The following is a 24,602-nucleotide window of genomic DNA, read 5'->3' on the forward strand; positions in this document are numbered from 1 at the left end:
CTAATGTTAATTTCTGCCTCTGCCCTATTATGTTCTGGTCTTCCTCCCCCCTCCTTTTTATAAATTTTATTTATTTGGCAGAGAGAGAGAGAGCGCCAGAGAGGGAACACAAGCAGAGGGAGTGGGAAAGGGAGAAGCAGGCTTTCTGCAGAGCAGGGATCCCGACACGGGGCTCCATTCCAGGACCTTAGGATCATGACCTGAGCTGAAGACAGACGCTTAATGACTGAGCCACTCAGACACCCCTGGTCTTCCTTCTTTAGTCAGAAGTTAAAGCATTTCTAAAATTACTGTATCCAACCAAGATAAGCCATTAGCACATGGCCGATGCTTTAAAAAAAATGTTTGCTAAATAATTAAGGTCTTAGGCTTCAGGTGTTTCTTCCATGAGAGGGTTTTGTTTTGTTTTACAAAGATTTTATTTATTTATTTATTTGACAGAGATCACAAGTAGGCAGAGAGGCAGGAGGGGGTGGGGGGGGGGGAGAAGCAGGCTCCCTGCTGAGTAGAGAGCCTGATTTGGGGGGGGGGGGGCCTCCATCTCAGGACCCTGTGACCATGACCTGAGCCAAAGGCAGAGGCTTTAACCCACTGAGCCACCCAGGCGCCCCCATGAGAGGGTTTTTAGAACAAACTGGATATGAATGACTTTGGGCAGACTTTCCCACAGTCTCCACCTATCCCTACTGACTTCTACCTTACATATTTACACACTTTTCTTCCCAGCCAATGACAGCACTGGGACCTCTACGAAAAATAATTCAGAAAGAACACTTTGAAGTCTGGATAAAATATGGTCCAACTTTCTCTTACGAATTCTAGGGAATCAAGTAACTTATCAGCCATCTCATGATGATTCAAGGCTCTCCTAGTCCAGCATTAAGCCCTAGGAAAGGTGTTTCAAGATAATATCTCAAGATTAATGTTTCTGGTCTGGAGTCTTCCAAAAAGGAGACCCTGACTACTTAGGTATTTCAGAGGCTCATGGCTCACTAACTATTAGGGCAGTTAATAGGGCTTTGACTGATGGAATTTACAATTTAATATGAACTTTGGGAACTTCATACCAAGTACATGAAATGACATCAAATCACTTCGAAGAAAGAATTAAATGTATTCAAAATTTAAGGCATGAGCAGAGATTTAATTACACTAAAATTAGAATGAAGTTTCTTTCCATACCATCTAAAAAGAAAACAAGACACATTTAATGAACTCATCACTAAGATACCAAGCTTACACTAAGTTAGAATGTTTAACCATGAGGGGTTTAGAAACCTCTCTCTCGGGACGCCTGGGTGGCTCAGTTGGTTGGACGACTGCCTTCGGCTCAGGTCATGATCCTGGAGTCCCAGGATCGAGTGCCGCATCGGGCTCCCAGCTCCACGGGGAGTCTGCTTCTCTCTCTGACCTTCTCCTAGCTCATGCTCTCTCTCACTGTCTCTCTCTCAAATAAATAAATAAAATCTTTAAAAAAAAAAAAAAAAAAAAAAGAAACCTCTCTCTCAATGAGTCTCCAGGTAGGTGAGCATCCATTTAGGATGCACTGACCTAATGAGAAGCGGGAGGGTCTAGCACAAGCTCTGCCGTTTCACAGGGCCATCACTTCCTGTAAGTCACATGCTCCTTCTGATCGGTCTCCTTCTCCCTAAAAAGTGCAGATTAATACTAACACTCTGATAACTCCTTACAAGTTAAAAACAAGCAACAATTTTTGCTATCATTAGGATAATTATGTCTTTAATCTATTATTAAAAGAAAAATAAAATAAAAGGGTGCCTGGTTGGCTCAGTTGGTTAAGCATCTGCCTTTGGCTTGGGTCATGATAGAAGGCAGGGTCCTGGAATCAAGCCCAGTAGGAGGAATCCGTGCTCAGCGGGGAGTCTGCTTCTCCCTCTCCCTCTGCCACTCCCCCTGCTTATAATCTCTGTCAAATAAATAAATAAGATCTTAAAAAAAGGGGGGGGGGAAATTAAATAAAATAAAAGCACAAGCTAAAATTGGGTCAAATACATAAGTAACTGTACTTCGGAATAGTAACAGATTCTGATAATTTGTACTGTAGATATTAACATTTTTTAAATACCCCTCACTCTTAAAACCAAAATTCTAAAACTTACTATATTCATCATAGAAAACCTGAAAGATGCAGAAAAACTCAAAAAGCATTACACAGGGGCGCCTGGGTGGCTCAGTGGGTTAAGCCGCTGCCTTCGGCTCAGGTCATGATCTCAGAGTCCTGGGATCGAGCCCCGCATCCGGCTCTCTGCTCTGTGGGGAGCCTTCTTCCTCCTCTCTCTCTGCCTGCCTCTCTGCCTGCTTGTGATCTCTCTGTCAAATAAATAAATAAAATCTTTAAAAAAAAAAAAAAAGCATTACACAATCATACCTCCCAGAAATAATAAACATGGTAGCACTTCAAGAAATGTTTTCAAGTATTTTTATGCATATACAGAATGTATTTTATATACTTGAGTTCACAGAAAATATAAAGTCTTGCATTCTGGTTTCTAACTGACCACTGCATCATCTTTCAAAACATTCTTCAGACTAGCTTCCTACCACATGAATAGTTTAACTACTAAACATACACTAATGACTCAGAATATACCAATATGTCACCAAATAAAAGTAAATAGTAATATTGTCATTAGTGTCTTTTTCTTTTCCCCATACTAACATAGGCATAGCAATAAATATCAATTCAGCAATAATAAAATATCTAATGAAAGTACAATGAAAGTAGACAACTAAAATTCTCTGTATTATCAGATGAGTAAGGACAAAGGCAGCCTGCAAGACCTTGAAAAAAAATTTTTTTTTCTTTTAATCAACAGGAACTCAAGAAAAATGAGTTTAAGGATGATTTGGGAGTCTTCCCATTCAGCTGAATGTATACAGATCCCTGGCTGTACTGAGTAAACAAGAGTAGGTAGAATCCTCACTCTGTAAACATCTTGGGAGCTGGCAGGGTGATTACGCATAGCACATGAATTTTAATGTTAAAATCCATGTGACAAAGATTCCTAACAACAGAGTAGGAGAGAAAATGGCAGTTTTACAAAAAAAAATAAGCAAAAGGGAAACATAACAGGATAGGCTAAGCACAATTGAATATGTTGATAGGTTCAAAGTAATTGTCCTAACATAGGTTTAGTAATATAACAGACTTCCATGAAGGAAGAGTGAGTGACAGAAGTTTTCTAATATGAATACTTTCAGCTCTTTGATAGTCAAATCCACCTAAGATAATTTCCTAGAGACTGATATTAAGAGTCTAATGGGAGAAACTGAAAGTAACTTGGAGAGAAAATTCCAACTCACACACACAAAAAAAACCTTATTCAGAATGGCCCTCTTAAACTTACTTATAAACTCTTAAGTGTAACAGAAAAAAAGGCAATAACTTGAGTAAGGCTGAGGCAGGCTTAAACGTGAAGGTGAAAAGATCCAACAATTTATCTAAAAAAATGATCAAAACCCACTGGTACATCCAACTGTATACCTACCAAATTGCTAGGAATCGGGATTTTCTGTATATGAAAAATGGATTCTAATTCCCCAGATCATTTCAACTTATAGTGAACACGTGTGCTGTACTATGAACTAGATGGTTAGCAAACACAATGTGTACTACTTGTAGAGATATATACCAGACCCGTGGCTCTTGGAACATTTCTGTTAAAGCTCACCTACTAAACACAGAGACAAATTTCCTGCTTTATAGGAGGAGGGGGAAAGTCAAAAGGACTCTCGTCTACAGCCCTCTGGACTCTTAAGGCATGTAAACACATGGGTCCAGATGTGTCAATAGATGTGACATAATAAACGTGACTTAAAATTAAAGTAATGAAAGCTGCTTTGTTATCTGTGGTCCCCTACCAGCTGTTCCTGTTTAATTTCTGTCCAACTCTTATTTGGTTACTTCACAAGAAGTCCTCAATTTTTACAACTGCTCTCTGCCTTGAGGAACTATTGCCAAACCCTGTCAAAGATAACATGGAAATGTTTCATGTTTTATGAAAGAACATTAAAAGAAAATGTCTATAAACCAAAGCTTTTTATTTATTATTAGCTGATAAGAGATTAAGGTGACCTTTCAAAAAGGAGAAAAAGTATAAAGATAAATGTATTATGAAGGGAAAATATTGCCTATTTGGCTAATTTTTGGTATTTTACAAAAATTTTTATTTTCTGATATAAGAAAGAAAACTATTTTTTTTGCCTTCCTCTGGCAGCCTACCTTAGAAAAGACAATTGTATGTAAATGAAATTCAGTTTTTAACTAAGTCAAATGTTAGTTCTACATATTTAAAATACTTTTGGCTACACAAAAGCCATAGTGGGTTCATAATCCATTACTGGGTGGAAAAAACCTCATGAGAAAGAATATTTTTCCTTTTGCAAGGCCACCAAAAAGATGCCTCTGTAAAATTAATTTTAAAGCATACTTACCAGAGAAGTGAGATTTTTAAAAAACTTTTTAAATTAAGATGGAAAAATAAACAAAATACAGTTGACCCTTGACCAACACAGGTTAAGGGGTGTTGAACCCTGCACCATGGAAAATTCCCTTGTAACTCTGGACTTCCCTAAAACTTTACTAATAACTTCATGAAAGCCTTTCTGATAACAGTCGATTAACTCATTTGTATATCTTATATCATATTCTTACAATAACATTAGAGAAAATGTTATTAAAATTGTAAAAGAGGGGTGCCTTGGTGGCTTAGTTAAGTGTCTGCCTTGGGCTCAGGTCATGATCTCAAGGTCCTGGGATCAAGCCCATCAGGAAGTTTGCTTCTCCCTCTCCCTGCCACTCCCCCTGTTTGTGCTGTCAATTGAATAAATAAAATCTTTTAAAAAAAAAGTTTTACCTATCCTTGCAATGCCCATTCAGTAAGATTTGAAAAGGAAGGAAGGAGTCTTTTTGATCTCTAGGAAAATCTCACTCCACAAACATAATGAGTCTTATAAACTACAGGGTCACTTTACTGTATAAGCCACAGATCATAAGCCATACAAATATGCAACATAAACAAGAAACTGCACATCTTTTTAAACGAAAAAAACTCCTTACTGAGAAATAAGGCTATTGAAAATGTCTTATATTCAAATCTTAAAAATTGTTTCAAGAAATATTAAGTATTTTGAACTCATTTTCCTTACTCTTCTGTCCAGTAAGTTGGATTAATCCTAAATAACAAAACAAACCAGTACTACAAATAAGTATTTCAATTAAACACCAAAGTTCTGAAAAAAAAAAAATGAAAATCACAAGGCAGTAGGGAGGTTTGACCTTCTGAGATTTAATCATCTTTTCATCTGAGACATTCACTTAGAACTGAGTTTACCAACTACTTATAACAAGTTTCTTTTGTCAATCCTTTAAATGACATGAATAATATCTCAGGTAATTAGCCTAAACCAACTTTCAGGATTCTCTCTAATCCCCAAAAATAAAAAAGTCACACTACTCTGATATATTGTGACTTCATTTCAGTTATTAAATAAAGTACTGTGCTGAACCAAAATTAAGATTCTCCCCTGGGGCGCCTGGGTGGCTCAGTGGGTTAAGCCGCTGCCTTCGGCTCAGGTCATGATCTCAGAGTCCTGGGATGGAGCCCCGCATCCGGCTCTCTGCTCTCTCGAGGAGCCTGCTTCCTCCTCTCTCTCTGCCTGCCTCTCTGCCTGCTTGTGATCTCTCTGTCAAATAAATAAAATCTTTTAAAAAAAGATTCTCCCCTAAATACATCCTTTATATATTTCTATTTTGAGAGGAATTTTTAGTCTGTACAGTTGTTGACTCATGACAGGTCTTCAAGTTTGTTGTGAAGGCTTAATAATTGTATTCTAGAGACAGGAAATCAAAATAAAGGAAATAAGATTTTAAGTGAAATAAATAAAAATAGGATTAATAAGGATGTTTTAAGAGGATTAACATCTACATAATGTGACCAACCAAAACGACATAATACACTTTGCTTTTAAGAATTACATAGTCATGGGGCGCCTGGGTGGCTCAGTGGGTTAAAGCCTCTGCCTCGGCTCAGGTCATGATCCCAGGGTCCTGGGATCGAGCCCCGCATCAGGCTCTCTGCTCAGCGGGGAGCCTGCTTCCTCCTCTCTCTCTCTCTGCCTGCCTCTCTGCCTACTTGTGATTTCTGTCTGTCAAATAAATAAATAAAATCTTTAAAAAAAAAAAAAAGAATTACATAGTCATATCTTAACATGCTACTCAAAATCCCTACTTCAGTTCTTATAAAAATCTCAGGGCAGGGATGCCTGGTGGTTCGTTCCTTAAACATCTGCCTTCAGCTCAGATCATGATCTCAGGGTCCTGTAAACAAGCCCTTTGTGGGGCTCCCTGCTTGGTGGGAAGTCTGCTTCACCCTCTGCATCCCCCCCCCCCGCTGCTCCTGCTCACTCTGTGTGTCTCTCTCTCAAATAAATAAATGAAATCTTAAAACAGAAAACAAAACAAAAACCTCAGGCGAGAGCCAAAATTATATACTATATTCATTCGGTCTCCCAAACAATCCCACCTCTAATATTTGCTCCTCCCCCAAATTAATTTACAAAGATACTTAAATAACTGACCTTGATTAATTTATACATTCTAAGAGCTTTGTCCAAATACTCAAGTACCATAATCTTAATTCGCTTCCTCTCAGTTTATACCCTGTTAAATGTGTAACTTTTCCAAAAAGTGTTTTTTATTTTCATTTTTTAAAACTGTAGAATGGGATCTAGTTTTGTTTTTGTTTTTTTAAGATTTATTTATTTATTCGAGAGAGAGAGAGAGAGAGAGAACGAGAGGGAAAGGCAGAGGGAGAGGAAGAAAGAATCTCATGCAGACTCCCCAGTGAGGGCAGAGCCCACTGCAAGGCTGAATCCCAGGACCCTGAGATCATGACCTGGGCCAAAATCAAGAGCAAGATGCCCAAAAAACTGAGCCACCCAGACGCCCTTGGATGTAGTTTTTTGGGGGTTATTTGTTGTTGTTGTTTTTTAGATATTACAAAATATCTTCTTTGTAAATCTAAGTAACAATATTTCCACATTTTGGCATGCCAACTTGTTATCCCATATAGAGACTGTGCTACATATCAGTTGAGAATGCGTGGGTAGGCCATTATCAAATTGGTGGCCATTACCACCAAAACTGTAAAAGAAAAGTTCTCCGATTTTCTTTTGAAGTGGGGGGCACTTGGATGAGCACTGCCAATCCCAGCACTGAAGCAAACTGAAGCTGGGAAGGAGGGGGTAAACTGCAGAAGCAAGTTTAGAGAGATGGGAGTTTGGGAATAAGAATGGGCTTTAATTTTTTCCAGCACCTTCATGTGGGTAAATGCACTGTAGCCAGGGGAAAAGCCCTGAGGATCCTCTGCTATTATACCTGCTATGTCACTTGGACAAGAGAAAAAGGAATGGAGTCACAACGATAAAAGGAAAAAAAGGGCAGAAAGGAACTAGTTAAAAGTTTTCACTATATGGAACAATAGGTTATAGATCAAGAGAAAAGGACATGTGGAAAGAGAAGGGTGATCCTTCCCATGTATATCCTACCTTGAAAAATCCTTAAAGACAAAAAATGAGTTCTTGCAAATATCAATGAGAGTAGGAGGGAGCTTAATTATTCCATTAATAAATTAAAAAAAATAAACCTATTCTGATGAAAGTTCACATCACAAGAAATAAAAATCTGGGGCGCCTGGGTGGCTCAGTCATTAACTGTGTGCCTTCGGCTCAGGTCATGATCTCAGGGTCCTGGGATTGAGCCCCACATCGGGCTCCCTGCTCAGTGGGGAGCCTGCTTCTCCCTCAATCTCTCTCTTTTGACAAATAAATAAAATCTTTAAAAAAAAAAAAGAAAAAAATCTGTAACTACGTGAGATGATGGATGTTAATATACCGATTGTAGTCATCATTTCAGACTACATATGTGTTGAATCATTATTCTGTGCTCCTTAAATTAATACAATGTTATATGTCAGTTATATTTTAATAAACTGGGGGGAAAGCACCTCTTCTCAAAATATGCAAACTCTTCTACTTTTTGGTTGATATCCTTATATTGACAGATTTAAAATTATAATTCTATGTTAGTCACAGGTGAAGTAACCTTTCAGCTTACAAGGCAAATCTTACCAGCAACTCCAAATATCCTTTAATTACTTGCTTGGGGGAACGTGTTCTTACTCTTACTTTCCATGCAATTTGTATGCTAGCTAGAAAGTCCTTTTTAAACTCCCACATTCACTATTTCGTGGCCCATCTAAGTGAAGAGCTCAACTAAGAACACATGATGCCATTTCCTACATTTTTACCCCTGCACATGCAATGTCCTAATCCTGAAAAAGTCTTACTCAGACAACTACACACAACTCACCAACATCCCTCCTCTCCCTCCACCCTAGGAGCAGTGTTTTTCAAACGACCAGTTGTCATCACCTGGTTGTTAAATCGACTTATTGGATCTCAGATGTCATTCTTTTTTTAAAAAATAGAAAATACTGGGTGCCTGGGTGGCTCAGATGGTTAAGCGTCTGCTTTCAGCTCAGGTCATGATCCTGGGGTCCTAGAATTGAGTCCAGCAGCGGGCTCCCTGCTCAGTGGGGAGTCTGCTTCTGCCTCTCTCTCTCTCATGAATAAAGAAAGAAAATCTTTAAAAAAAAAAAAAAGAAAATACTATAATGCATCACACAATGGGTATTATTTTATGACATTTTATCAATTATGTATGCACTAGGTTGTGAGGTAAAAATGTGTATCCTGCTGTAAAGGGTCATTGCCAAAGAAAAGACTTGAAATACACCAGCTTTTGTTTCATCTACAAGGCCTTCTAACCTGGCCCCTGCATAAGATGCTAGGCCTATCTCTTACCACAGCCCAAAGAGCCAAGTTTCTCAAGCCCCACTCTTTTGCAGTTCCTTGTCTCAGTGCTGTCAGTCACACTGCTCCCTCAGCCTTGAATGCCCTCTCATTTGTCTACAAGGCCCACCTGTTCTCATCTTTCATTATTTAATACCTATTACCTCCTCCACAAAAGCTTTTTTATCCTTCCCTCAGGAGCTAATGCTACACATAGTTTGTATTTCTATGATGCCCTATATTATAGCCCCTTAGACATTTCACTGTACTTTCTCATTTCAGGCCTGTCTTCCCAGCTTCTCAACTATAAACTCTCTGAGGGAAGGAGCACATTTTACGTACCTCTGTATCAGAAGCACTGAGCTGCTGAACATACCACATGAAGGGGGGTCAAATGAGTAAAATGCACAAATAAAGAATTATGACTTGCATCTAACTTCTCTGATGTTAAAAATTATTGAGTGGTTGCCTTTTCAACAAAGGCCATGCCAGTGCTGGATCAAGATTTCCACATTTATCCCTCAGCCTCCAGTAGCCTGAGGCAGAAAGAGGTGTCAGCTTCCTCTCTCAGCAAAGAAAGGACTCAGGTCAGGTTGCAATGCAGCTGCATGCACTTCCATGCTTCAGGAAGTTATCTGGGGAAAGGCAGAGAAAAGGGTTTCCAGAGGTTCCCGCAAGCAGGTGAGATCAATCAGAATAGCACTAATAGACCTTATTAGCATAGAGAATCACATTTTATAAATAACTTTCAATGGAGTATCAGGGGGGAGGGAGGGAAGTTTCTCTATTCCATGTGGATGGTACTGAGTTGTCAATACAAACTATGCAAAACAAAAGGTAGCATGAAATAACTGGCTAAAGTTACTTGATTTCTCTTGCCTACTCTAATGGCTCTGAAATAGCTCCTGACTCACAGCTCTCATTATGAGATACTACTTGGAGGACTAGGGGTTGTACCTTACAGGCTATCCTCACTGGGGATGTATAGCTTTTCATAGACTTTATCTCACATACACAAATGCTCGCATTTTTAGGGGGTCTGATTCACCTATTTCACAAGCCAACACTTCAACTGCCTTCCCTGTAATTAAAAACAGTTCAGGCAGCATCCAAGATAGTTTGACAGACTCTGCCAACTGTCAGTTTCAGCTGTTCTTTTCCATTTCCACAATGGTTCATAAACTACTATTATAGGAGCCAGGTTGGTTTTCTGCCTGAAGTCAGCACCCATTTTATTTAAGAATAAAAATAATTGGGGCACCTGGGTGGCTCAGTTGTTGAGCGTCTGCCTCCGGCTCAGGTCATGATCCCAGAATCCTGGGATCAAGCCCCACATGGGGCTCTCTGCTCAGCGGGAAACCTGCTACTTCCTTTCCCACTCCTCACTGTGTTCCCTGTCTCACTGTGTCTCTTTCTGTCAAATAAATAAATAAAATCTTTAAAAAAAAAAAAAGAATAAAAATAATTCCCAGCAGCACCTGGGTGGCTCAGTCAGTTGAACATCCGACTCTTGATTTTGGCTCAGGTCATGATCTCAGGGTCCTGGGATCCAGCACTGTGTCTAGCTCCCTGCTCAGCAAGGAGTCTGCCTGAGAGTCTCTCCCTCTCCCTCTGCCCCTCCCCCACCCATGCTTGCAGACACACTCTATCTTGGGAAAAAAAGGGAAAAGAATTCCTTTTGCTTAAACTTCCCCCCGAGATTTGCAGTTACATCCATAGTTACAGCAAAGAAAAATTCTTATTGTTAACAGTCAAAAATCATTCATAAAATGTGAAACTCTTCACTCACAATACTAAATTTTATATACCTGTCGAACTAAGGTAATTTAGCATTGCCTGTGTAAAACTTTAAAAGCCATTTAAAATACCATTTCCATTTGGGGCACCTCGAAGGCTCAGCTGGTTGGGCATCTGCCTTCAGCTCAGGTCATGATCTCGGGGTCCTAGGTCTGAGACTCACATTGGTCTTCCTGCTCAGTGGGGAGTCAGCTTTTCCCTCTCCCTCTGCCCCCCTACCCCCGTCCCGCTCACACAAATGCTCATGTGCACTTGTTCTCTCCCTCTCTCAAATAATAAAAACCTAAAAAAAAAAAAAAAGACAACCACACACACCATTTTCTTTTAGCTCAAATAGGTACAGTAGGCTATGCATATTCCACAAACACTTAATAGATATAAACACCCACTGTGTGTGAAAACTTACACAAATGCCTTCTTCACGCTCTTCTTTCCTATTTCCACCCATTCAGCCTCTCTTGACAACTCAGATGAAACAAATCACTATCCGTGAGCAAGAATAATAGCCCTAAACACACACTTTCAGAAAACTAACGCCAGAAACGCTTTTTCTGCTCTAGTCTACTCCTAAAACTTTATTAGAAGAATAAATCAGTTTGTAAATACATTTAATTACACTGAAGTATCAAAAATGTGTGCCATGTGCGGGGGCTTATTTTCGTATTTTAAATACCAGCCCCCTTGGTAGCAAGTTCATCCCAAACTTCCCTTGGTTAAATGATGAGCATTCCTGCAGCTTAAAGACTGTAGAAAACGAATTTTCTTCCATGATGCTACCAATAGACAGTCTAGAGAGAATGCAGCCTTCAACATGAAAAACTGCCACTTTTTTTTTCTTTTCTCTGACATGTTTTAAACAGAAGAGCTGCAGATTCTCAAAGGAAGCCATATTTCAAAGGTTTTAAATAGTAGTACTTTCCAGTATTTGCCCTTATTAAAATTGGTGCAATTCATCCAAAACATTTTTAAATGCCATTGCTTTCCAGCTGATGTGCTAAAAACTGCTTAGAGAAAACAATCTTTCCATCTGAAAGATCTACTTTAAGAAACCAACTAGTAATCACTAAAATGGAAAGGAGGAGAAAAAGAAAATATTTCAATTTTACAGATTGGAAGAAATGTTAAAGCCTATCATCTAATTCCTTGATTTTACAGATAGTACAGAGTCCAGAGAAGTTAAATAATTTGCCTCAGATCACCAAGCTACGAATAGCAGCACTTTAATAAGGTATTTTAATTGCTTAGCAGTACCCCAAATCATGCAAGTTATATATATTCTAATCACTTGTCATTTAAGCTTTAAGAACAATTACCACTTTCTCATTAGTTCCTGAAGAACTCCTACAACATATGTTCTACATTTTCAAACTCTCAAGCTAATACACTTCAAATTCTAACTTCAACCAAAAAAGGTAGTACTATCCAAGAACTTTCCTCTGAAAGTTTCAAAAAATAAAGTTGAGGTATGCATCCCCCTAAACTGTCACAATAAATTGTGGTCTATCCTTTCAATCCGTGTCCCTTAACAACACTTTAGATTTGTTTGTTCAACCACAAAGAGAAAATTCTGGAAGTTCCTCTGACAAAAAAGCATAGACAATCTTCAATGAAATGACTACATCATTACTCCATTAATACATTAGGGGTTTCTGGCTTACATTACAAAGAGTCACTAACATTTTATCAAGTTACTGTGCGAAGAGTTAATGAAAGGTTGGAAAACATACTCTTGGCTGACTTTGGTATTGAAAGGTGTAGATTTGACATTGTTAACACAAACCAAAGACCTGAGCGTAAGAGCAGAAATTGAGAAAAAGTGCAAGTTCCTTCAACAGAAAATTAGCTTTTTCCTATTCAACCTCTGATCCACCAAGTGCAGTGGCACTGTGAAGACCACATCGGTTAAGACTTTCAGACTTTCCTGTTAATGCCCCAATAAATCAATTCTGCGTGTTAGCTTGGGATATTCAAGGGCACAACGGAGGGCACATTGGAGGCCACAATTCACGCTGGATCATTTTCAAGGACTGAAGTTCAACCGCTCATTACTTTACAATTGTTCCTTTGTGTAACTGATTATTCTCAAAGTACTGAGAGAACGCAGTACTTCTCTCTCAAAGATACCGGCAACAAAACCCAAGACAATACTATGATTTTAATTACGAACTGCTGCAGCAGTCGGACCAAAAAAGTACAGAATGTGTTGCCTGCTTAAATGTTCCTAATAAAACTATATTCCGGTCAAAAATTATGTATGTGTGGTTTCTTAATTATGACCTCTGGTGTCACTCTATAAACATAACTTGTTAAAGGGTTAACACACCTACATTTTTAATGTACGACCAGCCTAACAAAGTAGTAATTTGTTCGAAAACACAAAAACACAATCACCGCCAACGCTCGACAACACACATACATAAACAGATTCAAAGCTATGTTGGGCACAAAAATCCTTACCCCATTTTGCCCAGTGAAAACTTGCTCTGAAGTTTCTGCTCTTCTGCTACAGAATAACTTCCAAAGGAATTTCTCCGTCTGTTATTTCGCAGTTGCTTTTCCACCCCCCCGAGATCCTTTTCTGGAGGTATTTCAGTGGTGCTGACAATTCAATTAGTTCCCTTAGGTAAAATGATTTCTCTCGTAGATACCAAAACGTGCAAACAGAGGCGGCATTTGCTTTAAATGAGAGTTAAAATGCTGCGCGGAGGAGACAGCGGTCAACTCTATTCCACGAAATTAGTCTACGTGTCTGTCGGAAAACGCAGAATCCAGCTTCACCGAGTCCTATAAAAAACGAGTTCGGTGGTCATTTCGCTCATGTCCTCCTCGACACTCTGGGAAAGCCAGGTAACTCGGCCTTTTGGCGCTACTAAGGCTGCGGGTTCAAATTTCTCCACCACACCAGTTCCCTTGGGGGTGGAGCGTGTAACCCAATACGACGTGCACTTTATAGAGATCCCTACGAGAAAATAAAAATGCTAAGAGCAGTAATGCCACTGCTTCCCTGCGCTCACGTTAGAAAAAGCTATATAGAAAAATCTCCTCGAAGTGCAAACCCAACAGCTCGCGATGTGCACGGCACTCCACATTGGAGTCTGTCTTTTAAATGTTGCCCCTCCTAAGACTCAGAGCAGAGAGAAGGTGGGGAGGCAGAAGAGAAGGCTGGGCAGGATCGATTCATTCTCCCGAGAATAAACGGAGCCATTTCCAGGCTGGCAGCAGGCTGGGGGCGCAGCGCACGCTGGGGAGCAGGGGAGGGGGCCCGATCCCACCTCCCTCAGCCCCTTCCCGCCCCGCGCCGCCGAGCACAATGGAGCCCGGCTGGCGCCCGGCCCTTCATTCGCGTCTGCTCCTCTTTCCTCCTCTCTTCGGAGCACCGCAGGTCTGAGGCTGCCAGCGACGGAGAATGAATGAATCAGAGAGCCAAGCCCCACGCTGTCCCCGGCACCCGCTCCCAGCGCCAGGGCGGGCCGAGCGGCGGCGTTGGACTGAGCTGAAGTCGTGGCGGGCAGCTAATCCCGCGTCAGAGGCCGGGGAGCAGGGCTCGAAGCCGCGGGAGAGCCGCTGCTCCAGCGCCCCCACCCGAGCTCCTCGCCTCTCGCGCTCCGCGCCGCCGCCACACGCCGCCTCACAGTCCCCGGGCCCGCCGCCGCCTCCTCACACTTCCATCACCCGCCCACCTCCGCCGGCCTCCAGCTCTCGCTCTGCAGAGCAGCGCCGGCCCTGGCGGCCTGAAGCCCGCCGCTGCCTCCGCCTCCACCGGCAGCTCGCGGAACGGAGGGCGCCGCTTCCCGGGTCAGCGCCGCCCGCGTGAGCCGAGCGCGGCGGCAAAGCGGACTGCGGAGGGCGGGGGAGGAGGCGGGGAGAACCGCGGGCAAGAGCGGTCCCTCCCCCCGCTCGTGGGAGGGGGCGGGAGGCGGCCGCTGCCGCGGAGCAGGGAGTCGGCGACGGGGGCTGAGTCGCTGGCCCGTACCGAGGGCCCGCTGGGGCCCTGCGGGAGATGCGAGAGAAAGCAGCAGCTGCGAGGGCGGCGGGAAGACTGGTGGTCAGGGGCCGGGTCGGCCCTCGTGGGGAGCTAGTCCAGCCGGCAGGTCCGTCAGTCCGTCCTTCCCCCCCAACCCCTAGTGGCCGGCGGCGGGCGGACCGTGCGCTCTGCTCCTCTGCTGTCTCCTGGCCCCGCTCCCGGCCGCCACAGCCTCCTCCGTGCCCCACACCAGGTGCTCGCGCTGTGTCTCCATCCTCCCCGCAGGAGGACCTTTAAATAGCAACGTCAGCGCGCTCCTCTCCGCACACACGTCACCCGCCGCTCTCGTCACCGGGGTGCGGGGGATGATGTCACGCGGCCGGAAGTACTGCTAAATTAGGGAAGAGTAGGGGGAGGAGGACTCGGTGAGAGCCTCTGTGCCCACCTGCCCTCGGTTCTCCTTAAAGGCCAAAGCACAGGAGACAGCCCGAGAGGAGCTCCCGAGAAGGAAGCGGCGGGAGGAGATTTCCTTGCAACAAATGTGCCAAACGCAAGTGAATCATTCATAGCGATAGTGCCGAAGTGTCAAGCGGGTGATAATCCTATCTCCCACTCCCACCTCTCTTGCAGCAGTGTCCCCGGGCTTCTCAAGTTTCAACTTGAGCACGGAAATGTAGGAGGAGAGCCTGATCACTGGTGATAGATATATTTCCAACAACACTTGGGAAAAATCATCTTAATTTTTGAAGGAGTTGTTAAATGCCATTCTGGACACAGTAGACTTAAAACTTTTTTTTCTTCATTTAGTGGTTACCCAAATCACGAAAGAATAAAGAGCAGAACGGCGAACAAGTGGTACAATGTTATAAAAGATAGTAATTGAGGTTGGAGGAAGGCCCTCAAATGATCTAAGTGTTTTCATTTGCAGAAAAGCAGCATTTTGACATACGATAGTGAGACAATTTTAACTTTAAAAATTCGTTCATAATTATTGTCGTAGCAAATGCCAGAATACCCTCTCAGTTGCAGTTTGTCAAGAATATGAGGTCCAGTCTATGGAAATTAAAAATAAGGAAGACCACCAAAAAATTTTTTTAATATTAGCACAAGTTCATTTAGATTATTTTGTATTCTTTATTTCTAGCCAAGTAATATATATTAATATATATAACTACGGTATGTAATATATAATTACAATATGGCTTGTTTTTCATTTCCTGTATGACAAGGGTGAGTAGACATTTATGAATTTACTAGTTATGTGTGTTTGTGCCTATAATAAATCATATTATGAATGCTTTTCAAATTGCAATTTCTACAAAGTTTTTAAATGTCCTTACTGTTTCAATAGCTTGTTTCAAATAATGAACTTTGATTTAATTTCAAATTTCAAATAATGAACTTTGATTTAATTTGATAATCATGACCCAGAAATAGAATTACTACATAATGCCAAAGGCCATTGCTATTTCAGAGTTGGTCTATAAACTCAGTGACCACATTTTCCAAACTAAAATCCATACACATTATTTGATAACAGACAAAATATTTGAAGTCAGAAGTGACCCGGAAAATCCAGAACATACTGTTACCAACCTATGAAGTGACTGTTAGAGAAGAGCCCTAACTGGGTATCAATGCTTTTGTTTTAAATAAAAGTTAAAGCTCTACCAAATTTATATCATGTATTTTTTTAATGTTTCTTAATATTACACTACTCACATGATTCCTCATTAAGAAGAGTGGTTTTCCAGGTTTTTCCCAATGCTAAAGGACACCATCCAAAAACTTAGGACCAATTTGCAACTAAATCAGAGTTTCTGCTTATCTTCACATTATAAAATCATGACCTTGCTTATAATTTGAAATATTGAAGATAGTTTTTTTAAGGTTATAACAAAAATTAATAGAGCAAACCCCTTCTTGCCAATTTGTCTAATATATATTATCACATTGATAGAAACTGCTACTAACTTATATTTCAGATAAATGGGAGCTTCTTACGTATAAAATATTAAAACAATAAAACTGTCATTCTTCAAATAATGTTGTCCCTTGGCTCTTGCAAATTAAAACAAACTAAGTTATTACTCTATAAAATTTCTCCACAAACTAGTTACTATCTGAACTAAATCACTTTTCTCTTTCCTGCTCTTTCCATTAGCCCATGTTAATTAAAGCTCTCGCTTTACCATTTTCAAACACTTCATTCTATCCTTTCATCAGGATTTCCCCTGGTTTACAATCTTATTCCACTCACATCTTTACTCAACTATCAAAACAGCATGTCAGTTGCCTCCCTGCTTATAGAATGCTAACCCTTCAATAGAGACTCTTCTTTTCAAAGCTACACGGTCTCTTCTTTTGTTGACTTGAAATCGAGAGCTTTTATTCTATGTAAATCTAATTGTGCATCGTGGTGTAATTACCCAAAGTTTTTGTGATTATTTAATGTCGTCCTCTGCTCTCAACCTGGAAAAGTCTACCAGTAGTTGGTCAGTTTTTCTTTCTAGCTGGTATGGGATTAGTATATCAGGAATACATATGTCTGTGTATCCCAAAAGCTGAAGTGAAACATTTTATGTATCATGGAATATCTGCTCAGAAAATAGTAATAATAAAGTAAGTGCTTTTTCTGCTCTCTTGAAGTAATTTCAAAACAGTTTTGAGAGGACTCAGAGAACCATTCTATGGCTTTCTGTCTAAAAGTAAGTATCATCTAAAATTGGGTGATGTGGGCGCCTGGGTGGCTCAGTGGGTTAAGCCGCTGCCTTCGGCTCAGGTCATGATCTCAGGGTCCTGGGATCGAGTCCCGCATCGGGCTCTCTGCTCAGCAGGGAGCCTGCTTCCTTCTCTCTCTCTCTCTGCCTGCCTGCCTCTCTGTCTACTTGTGATCTCTCTCTGTCAAATAAATAAATAAAATCTTTAAAAAAAAATAAATAAAATAAAATTGGGTGATGTAACCCAAATGCTAACCATGAATTTCCAACCCTGATTGCTTTGTATGTTTTTTAAAGTAGTGAACTTCCTAGAAAGTAGTACATTTTCTTTTCCCGGAAGAGATAGAAAGTACTTTAGTAGAGTTTCAAATTTTTAACAGTTCCTGTTTCCCACTATACTCTGAAAATTTGTGGAGAGGTTTATGAATACCCTCTGATTTTAGAATCTGTGGGCGAAGGCATCTGTTTTAGTTACAGAGTTTACTTCCATGCCCTTAATAGGAGATGGCAATATTCAATGGGATGTTCATAGACTGGTCACGAGATATGTCTTTTTCAATGAAAAGACATTGAGGAGATTGAAAGACTTTACAAGAAAGAGGGTTAAAACCAGATTTCATTCTTAATTGCTTAACATTAGGTAATAGAAACTCCCTTTCACGTTGCCTCGTTTTAATTATTAAAATACAACTATTGCTCCAAATAAAATCATAGGTAGAAATAGTAGATTAAACGACATCTCAGCATACAATAGAAATCTCAGGATTCCTAGTTTATACCATGTAATTATGAAGAAACTAAATAACCAGCAAAGACTAGAAGTAATAATAATAAGAAGAATAGAAGAGTTGGAGGGAAACAGAATTTATATAGTTGATTCTCCAAAGTCAACCGACCTTTTTCACAACATAACCGATATTGGGTGACAGTAAATTGTGTTTGGCCTGTTTAAAACCACGTTTTATTATTTTTAGTAATGTTCTGAACAAAAACAAGGTTGTTAATGGTCTCAGGGGTATAAGTATGTAAGTGGCATCTCCAAGGTGATGGATTGAGGACAATTTTTTACTCGTCTGAGTTTGTGCACTATTTTATCAGAAGGTTTGGGAGTGGTGGAGGGTGGGAAGTCAGAGAATTATCCTCAGGAAAGCTATGATACAGGACACATGGGAGATAATCTCATAAAATTACCTTTTGCTCTGATTTTTACTGTAAATTCATGATTCATTGTCTAAATATGATAAAAATAGATGCAAATGTAACCCCAGACTTATTAAAGAACATACCAGAAAGTTTTTGGTTGGCGCTGTGAGAAAATCACTGTACAACCACATATGTGAATTTTTAAAATATTTACAATAGATAGGGATACAGTGCCTTTGAAAAAATTACCTGACTTAACTTCAGCTTGATTGTTGGAAACAGCAGTTACAGAGAACACGCTGGAAAAATATGCAGATCCGTAGAGAGCGACAGTAAAGAACGTTGAGTAAAAGCTCATGCTATACCTGTGTGGTTAGTTAGAATGGAACGCTGTGGAAGCTGGTTGCCATGGTAACCAATAATCTTTTTCCTGAATGGGAGAACAGGACAACCATGAGGAAAATGTTTTAAATGAGCTACCTTATTCTGTGATTCTTCTGGTGCTAGCTAGGAGAAAAATAACACCCAAGGTATTTAGGCTAGCCATGCTTATAAAAGGAAGTTGCCTTCTTCCCAAAGAGACAAGACTGAGGCAGAAACTGGGGGCTATTTCAAAGGGAGAGAAGGGCTTCAGAGGGCAATTGGAAGTCTCTGAAGCAGAACGTAATTGGTAAAGACTCTGACATGACTAAAGAAAGCAGAAGAAATACCTAGAAACGGTGCTAAGGTTCTCCCAAGCAGAAGAGGTCAGACATAATTAAAGATTCTTAACATTTGGGATTTTCAGCAAAGATGTTTCATGAGTTATTTATAAGACATTTCATTTCTTTTAACCTGGCTCTAAATAGTAATTTCTCTAAATAGTAGAAAGGAAACGATAAATATAATTAGAGTCATATTACTTTAATAAAAATTATATTCATCTATATATAATAAGTATATAGATACAGATATAAGTATAACTACAGATAGATCTATATCATATGGCTGCATTGTCTTGGTCATCTGCTAAAATGTCTTAAACTTCAAATAAAATCCAAACTCCGTGCCTTGACCCAAGAGACATTGCATGATGGGTTCCTTCCCACCTTTCTTACTTTGGTTACTTTATCTCCCTATACATTTATTGCTTATGTGTATGAGTTAGTATATTAACTGCAAGGAACAAAACCCCCGCTTAATCGTGACCTAAGCTTTAAAATTTTAATTACTTAAGAAGTCTGAAGGTGGCTAGTGCTACAGTTGGTTTGGAAAATCCAAAATATCATTAGGGTCTAGGCTTTTTCCAGACTTTCACTTTGTCATCTTAATCTGTTGTCTTTTAAACCTGGTTTGTTGTCTCACTGTTGTTAGATTGTTGCATTTCTAGGTATCACATTCTCACAAAGAGCTTTGCAAAGCAAAAACAGAAGGAAAGAGACAGGAATTTTCTCCTTTAAGCCTGTATCTTCCCAGGGAGAAAAACCCTCAAGGGGCCCCACAAAATTCCCTCTCATGTCTTGTTGGCGGGAACCGAGTTATAAGTCTATGTCTAAATCATTGACAGTTTGGAAAAGGCTTTTCATGATTCGCTTAGACATGTGGTGGTTCCTCCCTTGAATCTGCATATTGTGTCTGAGCCAAATTAGAGCTCTCTCAAGGAAGGAGAAGAAGCAATGGGTATTGAGCAAGCAGACCACATAATATTTGCCACTCATCCTAAAGCCACTCTGGTATTCGCGCTGCTCTTCTAATACGACCTATTTCAAGTGCAGAGCCTTTGCCACCTAGAACACATCTGCCCAAGATCTTCACACTCCTCCTTATTCAGTTCTAAACTCACATTGCTTCTCTTGAGAGACTCCTCCTGAACACTCATTATAAAATATCAGAATATGCGTAGCCACTCACCCTCCCCTTGATTGACCTTATTTTCTTCCACACTCTCTAAAATATATATTCATATATTCAACACTCTCTAAAATAATATTGCATATTTATTCATTTTTCTTACAGACTGTAAACCCCATGAAGAGCAACTGTATCTATAATCTTGTCTACTTTTCCATCTACAATAGCAAGACAATGTCTAGCACATCCTAGGAACTCAATAAACTTTTATTGAACGAATGAATTGCTGGATTTTCAGTTATCCTTAGGTAGAAATTACCTAACTAGTTAGCATTCTCAACCAGTTAGCTGGAGTGAACCACAGAACCTGCTCTAACTAGAACGAAGGGATTTACTAAAGTGGTTATGCATACTTATGTAATTCGCAGAATCACTGGGAGGGCAGGGGCATCTCTCTAGGCTGAGCTCCCAGGAAGAAGAACTGGCAGGAAACAGAACATTCAAATTAGGTACTTGGAGGAAGGCTTAATAACAATACTACTCTTTTCAAAAGTGAACAATATCTCGCTCAGGGCAGACTACCCCTCTATGCTAAAGAAGACAAGAGGAGGGACCAATGGCTTGAACCCAAAGGCAGAGAAGATTGAGGGGAGAGGAGCTGTGTCCTTTGCCTAAAGGTCACAGCCAGCTCACAGAGACTCCACAAGAAGGGAGCCCAAATAAATAAATAAATACCTCAACTTAACTTTCCTTAGCACCCAACATCCCCATCTCTTCCTGGTATGGTTCCATTCTTCACAGATAGAAAGCTAGAAGAGGGCACAGGAGCCCGTGATACAGTCCATACAGATTGTCTTCCTGAGGCAAAAGGCAAGGGACAGAAGGGTGCAGAATGAATCTGATGGGGCACACAGAAAATATCCAGCCCAAATTATATTTCACTTATCAGCTATTAGATTAGCAATTACTTTAAAGTTTAGCATGTAAAAACATTACCACACGCTCTTAGTAGGCATGCAAATTGGTGTACCCTTGAGGGCATACACAAGTTTTGACACAGCAAGTTCTACTATAAGAAATTTATCCTACAGATAGGCTTTCTCAAATGTTCAAAGACACACAAAGTTTTCGTTTTTGTTTTTATTTTTGTATTGCTATGAAATTTTTAAAAAAGATGATAGAAACTTTATGTCCATTAATAGGGACTGGTAAGTAACTGACCATTTTATTATACGGCATGGCCATATAATAAAATATTAGGCAGTTATTACAAAGAATGAGGTAGATCCATAGATCTATGAATCTATGGAAAGATCCTAATATAGAAAAAGAATTCTAGATGAATATAGTAGATTAAATTATGGTTACCTTTAAGGAGTGGGATTGTAAATGTGACAAAGAGGGGGATTTTTTTAATCCCTTTATACTGTTTGTATTATTTGCATTTTTTTTAACATAAACATTATTTTCATAATACAAAACCAAATAAAATTATTTAAAAGTACTATTTAAAACACACAAATACACTTAAAATTCCATTGGAGGACTGAATAAGGCATTAACATACCTTTCATTTTCCTATCCCCCTCAGCTCTCTTTATAAGGAAGACTATTTAGGTTAGTTTAAGGAAGGTTAAAATACATTTATAGGGGCACCTGGGTGGCTCAATGGGTTAAAGCCTCTGCCTTCAGCTCGGTCATGATCCCAGAGTCCTGGGATGGAGCCCTGCATCAGGCTCTCTGCTCAGCGGGGAGCCTGCTTCCTCCTCTCTCTCCGCCTGCCTCTCTGCGTACTTGTGATCTCTTTGTCAAATAAATAAATAAAATCTTTTAAAAAAAATACATTTAGGGACGCCTGGGTGGCTCAGTTGGTTAAGCAGCTGCCTTCAGCTCGGGTCATGATCCCGGTATCCTGGGATCGAGTCCCACATCGGGCTCCTTGCTTGGAAGGGAGCCTGCTTCTCCCTCTGCCTCTGTCTGCCTGTGCTCACTCTCGCTCCTCTCTCTCTGACACATAAATAAATAAAATCTTAAAAAAAAATACATTTATAAAAAGAGTAGAAGTTAAAATGATGTATTTTATTGAAATATTCATTTCATTGTACTCTCCACTGATGCAAATGCATGTGGATATTTTAAGAAAGATGCTGATGAGATAGCAAGATAACCAAGATGGTGAGAACCAAGACCAGGCCAGGTGAGTTTGCGATGAAGGCAGATGTTTAATTTGCTGATGTCAAAACCCAGGGGAGACACATTGGCTGACTTCAAAGCATGTCTATGACAAAGAACGACTAACTGCTATGTGAATAGGTGCTCCATGAGGTAGTAAAGGATTGAAAGTAAAAACAGCAGAAGTCAGGTTTAAGCTCAACATGAGAAAGAATGCCAAACACCCAGATCTGTATGAATAGAGTTGGTTGCCCTGACAATCAGTGGCCTCGCTCTTCCTCCCTATATTTTGAAGCAGACACTGGCTGTATGATCATTTGTTGGCATGATGCAGAAAAGACGCTTGTATCAGGTGAGAGACTGGCTACAACACCCCCAAAGCCATTTTTTACTCAAAGATTTTATGACTGCTCAAGTCTGAGCTCGCATCAAAGTAGTCCGTCACCGTTAGCTTCTCACACTGTCTCCTTTAAAGAACACATCCTCTCCTCTGATGTCCTTCATTGCCACTGCACAGCTGCCTTTCTCCTCTTTCCTTCATGCTCCAGTTTCACATCTAGCCTACTGAATAACTTCATTTGAGTGTTCTTATAAATCAAAATGGCCGAAACAAATTAAACACCTAATCACCCATAATTGTCCTCTTGCAGATTTTATTTCTGTCTATGACAGGTCAAGCAAGGCTAACAGACTTGGATGATAAAAAGAAAACAAGAAAAAACTAAAAAACTAAAAATGAAAATAAAAAAAAATATCCCACAAGCTTTTTAAAGTTCAGACAGCTTATTACTTCCATAGATAACAAAAGCAAGAACAGCAAAGGGGCCACCTCCCCATGGCCCTTTTCCCACAGAACAGCACAGAAACAAAAGGGGCTAGGTGACAATGCAACATGAGAGATGGGGTACCGAGTTCTGATGAGCTGATTTGAGGCTGCAGCTAGGTAGTTGTATAGCTTTGCAGCTGTATGCTAAGAGGGAGGTGAGGTTGTAAAGAATGTGACTGATGGCATCTGGGAGTTAACCTCTAAGTCCTTGAAATTTCCTAAGAGATAAGAAAGTCTTTGTTATGCATGGTGGGTACCTTGGATCAGACTGAAGTTTATGCTAACAGGATGACTCAGACTGGGGGGCTGTCCCTGCAGGAAAGAATTACCCTGTGATGAGAGAGTTGGGGCTTTGAGCGAGGTGCTATCAGCTGAACCTGAAGAGAGACGGACTAGAGACTAAGTCAGTCATTTGGCCGATGATCCAGTCATTCATGCCTACATAAAGAAACCTCAATAAAAACTCTGAACACAGAAGCTCAGGCGAGCTTCCTTGGTTGATAATTACACATTGACATGAGGGACGGTTATCCATCCTGAGGACCCGAAAGTTCCACATTTAGGACCCTGCCGGAACCTGCCCAATGAGTCTCTTCCGACGGCTGGTCCTGCTTTGTACACTTCATAATAAAGCTACAGTAAAAAATGTAGAGCTTTCCTGGGTTCTCTGGTGTTGTTCTAGCTAATTATCAAATTTGAGGGGATAGTGGGAACTCCTGAATTTGTGGCTAGTTGTCAGAAGTTGGGGGCATGGTCTGGAAGCGATCAGCTGGTGTCTGAAGTGAGTGTAGTTTTGTACATGTGGGAGGTGGGGAGAGGCTGTGCCTGCTGTGAAATTTGACCAAACTCCAGGTAGTTAGCATCATAATTGCATTGCTGAGGAGAAGGCAGAAAACCTCATACTTCCTTAGAACCCAGGGGATTATGAGAAATATCTCATGATACTCTGGAAAGATATGGAGACCAATGAGAAATGGCCTTGAGGAAGTTTCTCACAAGTTTTTCATGGGCTCATGTTCCAAGAGGATCATAGGATAGTCTGCCAAAATTTAGATCAACTGCAGTTAAGCTTTGCCAAAAGGGTCTGGAAATATACTTACCAAATGATGGCAGCTCTTGTCCTTGACTCATGGAATCAGGGGACTTTTGGCTTTTTTTCTTGAAGACTTTCCTCATTATACTTTATAGAGGCAATTTAGGGAGTGGTTAACTGAGCTCTGGGGACATCCTGCCTGAGTTTGGATCTCACCTCTCATTGAGTAACTACATGTCCTTG

The 24,602-nt window shown here is 40.5% G+C and overlaps 1 protein-coding gene across 1 annotated transcript in view; it reads right to left on the reverse strand.

Moving 5' to 3' along the window:
* The window catches only part of HOMER1 (homer scaffold protein 1), a 134,427-nt gene extending 120,390 nt beyond the window's left edge, over positions 1-14,037 (reverse strand). The window contains exon 1 of the mRNA XM_047730129.1: positions 13,129-14,037. Within this exon, the coding sequence (XP_047586085.1) occupies positions 13,129-13,133 (5 nt within the window). The 5' untranslated portion in view covers positions 13,134-14,037. The remainder of the gene's footprint in view (positions 1-13,128) is intronic.
* Between the last annotated feature and the right edge of the window lie 10,565 nt (positions 14,038-24,602).

This window comes from Lutra lutra, chromosome 5 (genome assembly GCF_902655055.1).
Source record: "Lutra lutra chromosome 5, mLutLut1.2, whole genome shotgun sequence".
NCBI classification, from domain to species: Eukaryota; Metazoa; Chordata; class Mammalia; order Carnivora; family Mustelidae; genus Lutra; species Lutra lutra.